The following is an 8,080-nucleotide window of genomic DNA, read 5'->3' as shown; positions in this document are numbered from 1 at the left end:
CAGCCTCGCGCTCTGCTCGTGCTAACAGCGAAAACATACCATTGATACCCTGGTGCGCATTCGTTTTCCCTGTTGCCACAAAAATAGCGTAAAGTGTTCAAGTGGCCAAGAGGGGAAAATGCGAGAGAGGTTACAAAGTTGATGCTAAGTGAAAGCAAAAGGCCTGAATGGCTTTTACTGCACAATGCAGTCAAACCCGTTTATAGCGAACTGTAATATGCACCGCGATTAGTTCGATATATCAAATAGTTCGATATAGCCGAACCCGCCTATAACGAGCTTATTGTTACGAATTCGCAATCCGCGGGAGCCCCGCCGCCTCCGCCCCCCCCCCCTTACCCTCACCAACTCCGCCCTCCGCGTATGCAGAAACGAACACAGTACAGTAGCCATTACCATAACAAAATAATCCATTTATTCCAGGTAATAAAGCTACTTTCCGCCTTAACTGCCCAGGTTGCAAAAAAAAGCGGCGATTTTTGTTTTCACTTTCGTTTTGGTGGCTTCAACTAGCACAGCATTCTCTACACGAGACATTGTTTGCACCAGTTCGATTCCGCGTCCCCAAAAAAATTCCCCCGCATTTCCCCGAGGGGGAGAATGTGAAAGTGCGAATGCACGGTTGTCGGCCCGCTTGCGGCGCTTGCGCTCGGCCCCCGCAGCCCACCGCCTCGCCGCCTTCTATTCCATCTCTTCCATCGGGTTTGTAGTATCACGTGTACACCACGCAGTAATCAAGCCGCTATAACGCCGCTGAGTCGCCAACGCACGCCGCTGACGACGTAGTTTGAATGCGTTAAAGATATAAGGCGCGTCACTAACACTGATATCAGCGTCGTGTCCGTGGCTTCAATTCTGTTTCCGGCTGCCGATAGGAGCGGACGCAGGATGGATGGCTCCGTGCGAGCTGCGATAACGGCCGATGCCGGCCGTGGTGAACCGGTTTCTTCGTTGCCCAAGGATTACCGTGTTGTTCTGCCCCCCCTGCCCACCGGAGAAGCGATGAATCGTGTGGTTGTTCTGCACTGCGACGTCGGCGGTCGACCGTACAGAATTGACGACTTCAGGCAGCCGTTGAAGGACACTGGAGTGATACAGGAAGTTTGTGGCATAGGGGCCTACCAGATGTCCCACGTCTGGCTGATAAATTTTCGGACGGACGGAGCGAAGAAAAAACTGCTGGAAAGCGGCCCGTTGAGCGTGAAAGGACAGCCATGCCTTGTAGTCGACCCCGTAAGGCACGAACTTCGGGTGAAGCTGCACTGGGTTGCCTTCAACGTTACCAACGAGACTATAAGGAAGATATTCGCCGAGTACGGCGACGTGAAGGAGGTGACGAGTGACAAGTGGCGTGTTCAGGACTTTGAGAGCTCCGAGTCGACAACCCGGATTGTGCGCCTAGTTTTGCATGAAGGTGTCACGCCGGACAGGCTTCCCCACCAGCTGCGGTTAGGCCCCGGCACGGCGCTCGTCGCGGTGCCTGGGCGATCCCCACTGTGCCTCAGGTGCCGCAGAGCCGGGCACATTCGCCGAGAATGCCGGGCCCCCAGGTGCTCGGAATGCCACGCCTTTGGGCACGAGAAGGCGGACTGCACCCGCTCGTACGCTCGGGCTGTGGGTCGAGGCCTGGAAAGTGACAACAGCGAACTCGTTATGGACGAGGAAGAAGCAGAGGGAGCAGCGGCACCCGCAGCACCTGAACCCAGGACCCACCACCACCCCGAGCCGGAAACGGACGCGGATACCACAAGAAAGGACGAGAGCAAGCCACTGACGGCGGAGGGGCGTAGCGCGCCAGCAGACGATCCGCCTTGGCAGGCCACCGCTCAAGACGGGGACAGTGCTGGAACCACCAAGGACGAGAGCGAGAGGATGGACCTCGAGGTTCAGCCGAGCAAGCGTCGGCACGAAGATGGCCCGGAGACTGCGGACGAACCAAACCAGCGAAAGCCAGAACCGCCGTGGCAGGCTGGTCGGGGAAAGAAGAATCAGCGAGCCGCCACTACTAAGCCAGGGGTGGCGTCGCCGGGAAAAGGCGGCACGAAAATCACCTGACCACATGTAGGACCGGGCACACTGTATGGCGCGAGATAAAGGTAAGCACTTTACACTTGGTCTGGTCCCTCCAAAATGACGGCCCTCTGTAAGCCCTTTCGAATAGCTACCCTCAATGCACGAGGACTTTCAGCTAAGCGAAAGCAGAATCAGCTGTACCGCATGGTTACGGAGCGAGACCTAAACGTCGTCGCCATACAGGAGACGAAAGTCGAAAGTGAGGATCAGACCGACTGTATGGTGCGTCCCTTTACAGCACACTATTATGCATGTGTTAGCCACGCGGTTGGAATGTCGGCGGGGTGTGTTCTCCTGATTCGCAAATCGTTAGGGGTGGTAGTCCAAAATGTCACAGTGTGCCTAAACGGACGTTTCGTAGTTTGTGACTTTGCTTTTTCAACAAGCCAGTGGCGAGTGATTTGTGTTTATGCACCAACAAGAGTCCAAGAAAGACGCGAATTTTTCGAGGAAATCAGAAAATACTGCAGTGGTGATCGATACACAGTGTTATTGGGCGACTTTAACTGTGTATGCTCCGCACGAGACAAAACCAGCTGTACACCCTATCGTGACGTAAGCACAACTTTATTATCTGAAATGGTGAACGATCTTGGTTTAGAGGACGTGGGAGAGTGTGTTAGCAGTGGAAGAGATGTACATTATACGCATTTCCAAGGGGCTAGTCACGCCCGCTTGGATAGGGCATATATTTTAGCTGAGCTGCTGCCATGGTGTTGTGACTACAACGTGCGCTCGGTTTCGTTCTCCGACCACTGCTTAGTATCGTTTTGTCTGGGAAGTAAAAACGAAAACAGAAGTAAATTTACATGGGATCTATGGAAATTTAACGATAAACTGTTAGAGGACGATCTTTTTATGCAGAAAGTAAGAGCAACTGTAGAAAATATTGGTAATAGTAGCAGCGAAAAATTAGGATTTCAATGGGAGCACTTTAAGCAAGAAACAAAAATGCAAGCAATCGAAAGAGGAACCGCTATTAAGAAGGAAAGACAAAAGCAAGAAAGCGTCTTGCGAACTTGTTTGCAGGCAATGTTGGAAGAAGAAAGCCAAGTCCCGGGGTCGTGTAAAGATGAGATAAAGGCCACAAAAGCAAAACTTGAGCTGATAGACGCCGAACGTTATCACGCAGCGCGCGTCAGACCAAGAGCGGAAAAATTGATAGCAGGCGAAATGCCCACCAAGAGAGCACTGGGGACAGAAAAAAGATACGCTCGCCGCAACGAAATAACAGAAATTGAGTACAACGGCGTAGTCAGCGGCGAAAACATATACATAGAACGTGCTTTTTTTGAGCACTACAGTACCTTGTTTTCGCGAAGCGCTATTCAACTTGAGAAGTTTGAACGTGAATTTGTGTCTCTGCTGCCAAAAATCGATGACGAAACAAGGTTACTATTAGAATCCCCCATCACGGTAGAGGAAGTGAAAGAAGCGATTAATAACCTAAACCTGGGAAAGTCACCAGGTCCTGATGGCTTGAGCGCGGCTTTTTATAAGTTCCTTAAACATGAGATATCCCCTGTGTTAACGGCAGTATTTAGAGAAGCTTTTACGTTAGGGGTGCTGCCACCGTCGTTTTCGGCTGCGCACACCATTTTAATTCCTAAAACAGAAGACGCTGTCAAACTTCGTCAGGTGACGTCGTACCGCCCAATAAGCTTAACTAACGTTGACTACAAAATACTCATGAAAATACTGGCTAAAAGGTTACAGACTGTTATTGGCATCATAGTGGGACCGCATCAAACATGTGGGATAAAAGGACGATCAATTGTCACGAACATACACAAGGCTCGGAGTGTACTCGAGAGCTGTGATGTGATGCATACCGGTGTAGCAATGCTACAAGTGGACCTCGATAAAGCGTTCGACCGCGTGCCACACGATGGGCTTATGGCAGTATTAGAGCACGTTAACATCGGCTCTGTTATCCTAGAAGGTGTTCGCATGGCCTACAACAAGTGTACGACCAGAATAATTGTTAACAAGGTGTTGGGAAGGCGCATAGAAGTGCAGAGGTCGGTGAGGCAGGGGTGTCCTCTGTCACCTCTCCTCTTCTGCATATACATTGAATCCTTGTGTTTAGCCATAATGAGAAATGAAACTGTCAAGGGATTTCAACTTCATGCAGCCGAGGTACGAGTTTTAGCTTACGCAGACGATATTGCTATTTTCTGCGCAGATCAAGAAAGCGTCTCTCAAGTCGTTAACTTAGTGAAATGGTTTTGTCATGTGAGTGGATGCGCCGTGAACTGGGACAAGTGCCTGGGAATATGGCATGGAGAGTGGAGTACAACACCGGTGGTATTTAAGAATATCAAGTGGGTAACGACGCCCGTGAAGTACCTAGGCGTGCCGCTAGAGTATTATACCGATAGTGACCCTTATTGGCGGAAACAAGCTGTGGAGCTACGAGAAAAGGCAGAGAAGTGGAAGGGCACAAATTTGTCCATCTTTGCTCGCGCGACGGTTTGCAACCTATTCATGGTGAGCAAACTTTGGTATGTATTGCAAGTACTCCATTGTTCACGGGCAAATGTTCAAAAGCTGCACCGTGTTTTTGCAGTATTTATTTGGGGTTCGTCCTGGGAACGAACCAGTCGTACAAACCTCTTTCGGCGCGTTCGTGATGGGGGTTTAGGGTTAACGCATTTCTTTTTACGTCAGTTGGTAAACCGTTTTCTTTTTTTGCGGGATGTTAAAGACCCGTTTTTGCGCACGGTTTGTCAAATTAGATTAGGCAGGGTTCTGCCAGAGTTTATAGTTACGACATTATGTTTGCCGGGAGGTATACGTGGCTACCTAAAAGAAGTTGTTGAGTCATTTCGTTTTCTAGCTGTGCGATTTTCGTTGGATTATCTGAGTGCAGTTTCAAGAAAGCGACTGTATGGTGATCTTTGTGATACAGTTCTCCCGGTTCCGTTGTACAGAATAACGTACTCAGCAGGCCCTGGTCGAGATGTGTTAAAGCGGGTCAAGAAAATGCCAGTTGCACCAGGGATTAAAACGTTTTTCTTTAAATTACATACCGGAACACTCCTTGTTAAGACATGGATGCAAGAAAAGGGCCTCTTTATGCCATGGGGGGAACAGTGTTGGTTGTGCAAGAAACCGGAAACCATTGAACATGTCTTCATCGACTGTTGGGATGGTGTATTCTTTTGGGATGTGCTGCAGCGTACGTTGAAAAAAGATCTGCCAGTCGATGCCCGTGGCATCCGGTATTTGTCCGTTGAACATGATGAGGAGGGTGTACCGCTAGATCTAATAATGTTATTGGGCCTGCACAGCATATGGAGGTGTCGGCTGGCAGTTCGTCACTCGGACATTGACGCGCGCCCAGTCAGAGAGTATTTTCAGGAGGCTATTGTTTCGTTTGTTGAATTGAAAAAGGCCCAACAAAGTGTTCCGGAATGGCTGTCACAAGTTGAAAGGCTAACAAAGATAAAGATATTTTAGCCACCAGCGCTGCATCCCAGAGCGGGAGCAGCGATTTTATGTTTTAGTATGGGTTGGTTGTGACACTGATGTTTATGTTTGTAAAAGCGGTGCTTGTTTGGAAATAAAGAAAAAAAAAAGTGTCCGTGGCTTGGTCGGTAGAGCGTCGCGCTGCGGCCGCAAAGTCCTCGGATCGAAACCTGGCGCCGGATGCTGTTTCTTTTTTAAATATAGAGGAGCACTGCGGACGCCGCCGCCGACGCCGCCGCCGCCGCCGGCGGTGGATGGTTTGGGGTCGCTTATAAAGTGCATTCGCACTTAAAATCTAAGAAGCATTGGCGGAGAACATCGACTGCCGAAAGCGCTTCATTATAAGCGTCGGACGGATTTCACGCGTGACATCATCGGGAACGCTGGCGAGCTCCCACAGTTCACCGATGCTGCTGTCTGGTCCGGACTCGCTGACAGGGCGGGTTCTGTCGCGAGTCCCGCGCGTTGGAAACAGTTACGGAAAGTATTGGGCGTCACGTCGCTCCGTGCGAGGCGCAATGTCTCAGTCGCGGCGCTTGCTTCGTGGTCGCGGCCAATCCACATCTCAATCGCCGCTCCGAGATCATGCATTTCGGCGGCCATTCTAGGCACCCAGAGTTCAATATATCGGATGTGAACTTCGTTATAAGGAATATGTTTCCCATGTATTTCAGTAACTAATTATTTCTGTTCAATATATACCAAAATTCCCTCTATCCGGGTTCGTTATAGCCGGGTTTGACTGTATCAACAACAGATGGTCCAAACGATTCGTTCGGAACCTGTAGCCATTATTTCTCGTGTTCGGTTCAGTTCCAATTCGGGTTGAGCGTCCTCAAAAAATAGCGGTTTTAGTACGGGTTCTGTTCCGTCCCAAACAGCCATTCGGTTCCAGTTAATTTATTTATTTATTTATTTATTTATTTATTTATTTATTTATTTACAGTGCCAATCCCCCGGACAATCGTTTGTTGGGGCAGAACTTCCACATTGAAAGAAAAAGTAAGTAGGTGCAAGAATAACATATTTCGTATCGCAGTTACTACGACGTAGCGTGAAAAAAACAAATCCCACAATATGTAGATGAAAACAAAAATAACAGCATCAGCCCGTGACAAGCCAATAACAACAACATTCCTTCATTGATATTACACAAATATGAAAAGACGCACAGAACATGAATAATTGACGGAATTCGCAGAAGAATCGGTTAAACGTTCTCGTATTGTAAGTGCTCTCTTACTAATGCGGTAAAATTATCGAATGAAGTGCAGTTTGTTATGAAAGGACTTAGCCTGTTCCATTGTCTTGTTGCTAATGGGCAGAATGAATATCTAAACGAGCGTGTGTGAAAGGAAGAATCGTTAAGCATTAGGAATGTGTGTGGTGAGTCATTCGTGTTTGTGTCGCAGAAATGTATTTGGATTTATTAATTCTTATCTCGCCATCAATCAACTAATGCATGAATCTTAATCGTGAAAGTTTGGCTGTGTTTTGAACTGTTAGTATTCTAGCTTTTCTAATAAGTTCAGTGGGCGACTCAGATAGCCGGTACTTATTGTAAACTAACCTAATTGCTTTCCTCTGTATGCCTTCTGACTTCTTAATTTGAGTGAGAGTAAAAGGAAACCAAACGATATTGGCGTACTCTAACACAGGTGTGATGAAACTTCCGTATGCAATTAGCTTTGTTTCTGCAGGGGCTAACCAAAGTCGTCGTCTAAGAAACATCACTCGCCGTAACGCGGCCGAAGTTATATTGATATGTGAGAGTCACTCCCACCTAAGATTCTGAGTTGTTGTAAGACCGAGGTATTTATGTTCGTATACTCGCGTCAAGTATATGTTAATAATGGTGGAGGAAAATTCAGACCTGTGTTCTTTTCTGTTTAGTGTCAGCAAAGCGGATTTTTTAGCGTTAATTGTAATTTGCCAATTAGTGCACCAGTTTGATTCGGCTTCGAGGGCATTGTTTAGCGCTATGTGATTGTCGTGGGAGTTGATTTCATTATATAGTATGCAATCATCCGCGAAAACCTTTACGTTCACGGGAATGCTTAGGGGCAAGTTATTCACAACTATAAGAAACAGCAAAGGTGCTACGACGCTACCTTGAGGTACTCCGGAAGTTTCTTCTGCTATTGAGGACGTTTCATTGTTTATCTCCACGTACTGTGTCCTATCTGAGAGGTAACCTTCAATCCAGCCAATATACGAGGAATTTCGTACAGCTGACTGTGATTTTTTTAAATATTGTTTGTGCGAGACACGATCGAAATCTTTTGAGAAGTCTAATAAGTTGAGGTCTACCTGTTTTGGTTATCAATGCAAGAGGAGAAGTCGTGTATAATTTCAGCAAGCTGAGTTACCGTCGATAGCCATCTACGAAATTCTTGTTGGGACGACGACATAAAGCGTTTCCGTTCGAGATAAGCAGTCAAATATTTAAGAATTATGCGTTCCAAAAATTGCATACCGTGCATGTTAGAAAAATGGCTCTGAAGTTTGGGTCATCATTGTTTTTTTTTTCAGATTT

At 47.6% G+C, this 8,080-nt stretch overlaps 1 protein-coding gene across 1 annotated transcript; it reads left to right on the top strand.

The window, feature by feature from the left end:
- Positions 1-870: 870 nt before the first annotated feature.
- On the top strand, positions 871-5,620 carry LOC144137974 (uncharacterized). Its single transcript, XM_077670009.1, has one exon. It carries the CDS (start codon positions 889-891, stop codon positions 2,053-2,055), a length of 1,167 nt encoding a protein of 388 aa, XP_077526135.1. The 5' UTR covers positions 871-888; the 3' UTR covers positions 2,056-5,620.
- Positions 5,621-8,080: the final 2,460 nt, after the last annotated feature.

Source organism: Haemaphysalis longicornis, unplaced genomic scaffold (assembly GCF_048455015.1).
Source record: "Haemaphysalis longicornis isolate Haplotype H1 unplaced genomic scaffold, Haemaphysalis longicornis Haplotype H1 scaffold_5, whole genome shotgun sequence".
NCBI lineage: Eukaryota > Metazoa > Arthropoda > Arachnida > Ixodida > Ixodidae > Haemaphysalis > Haemaphysalis longicornis.
This window is presented reverse-complemented; position numbering and strand designations above follow the sequence as displayed.

Coding starts and splice junctions, on each gene's coding strand:
- LOC144137974 (XM_077670009.1), top strand. CDS start 889: ATGGATGGCTCCGTGCGAGCTGCGATAACGGCCGATGCCGGCCGTGGT.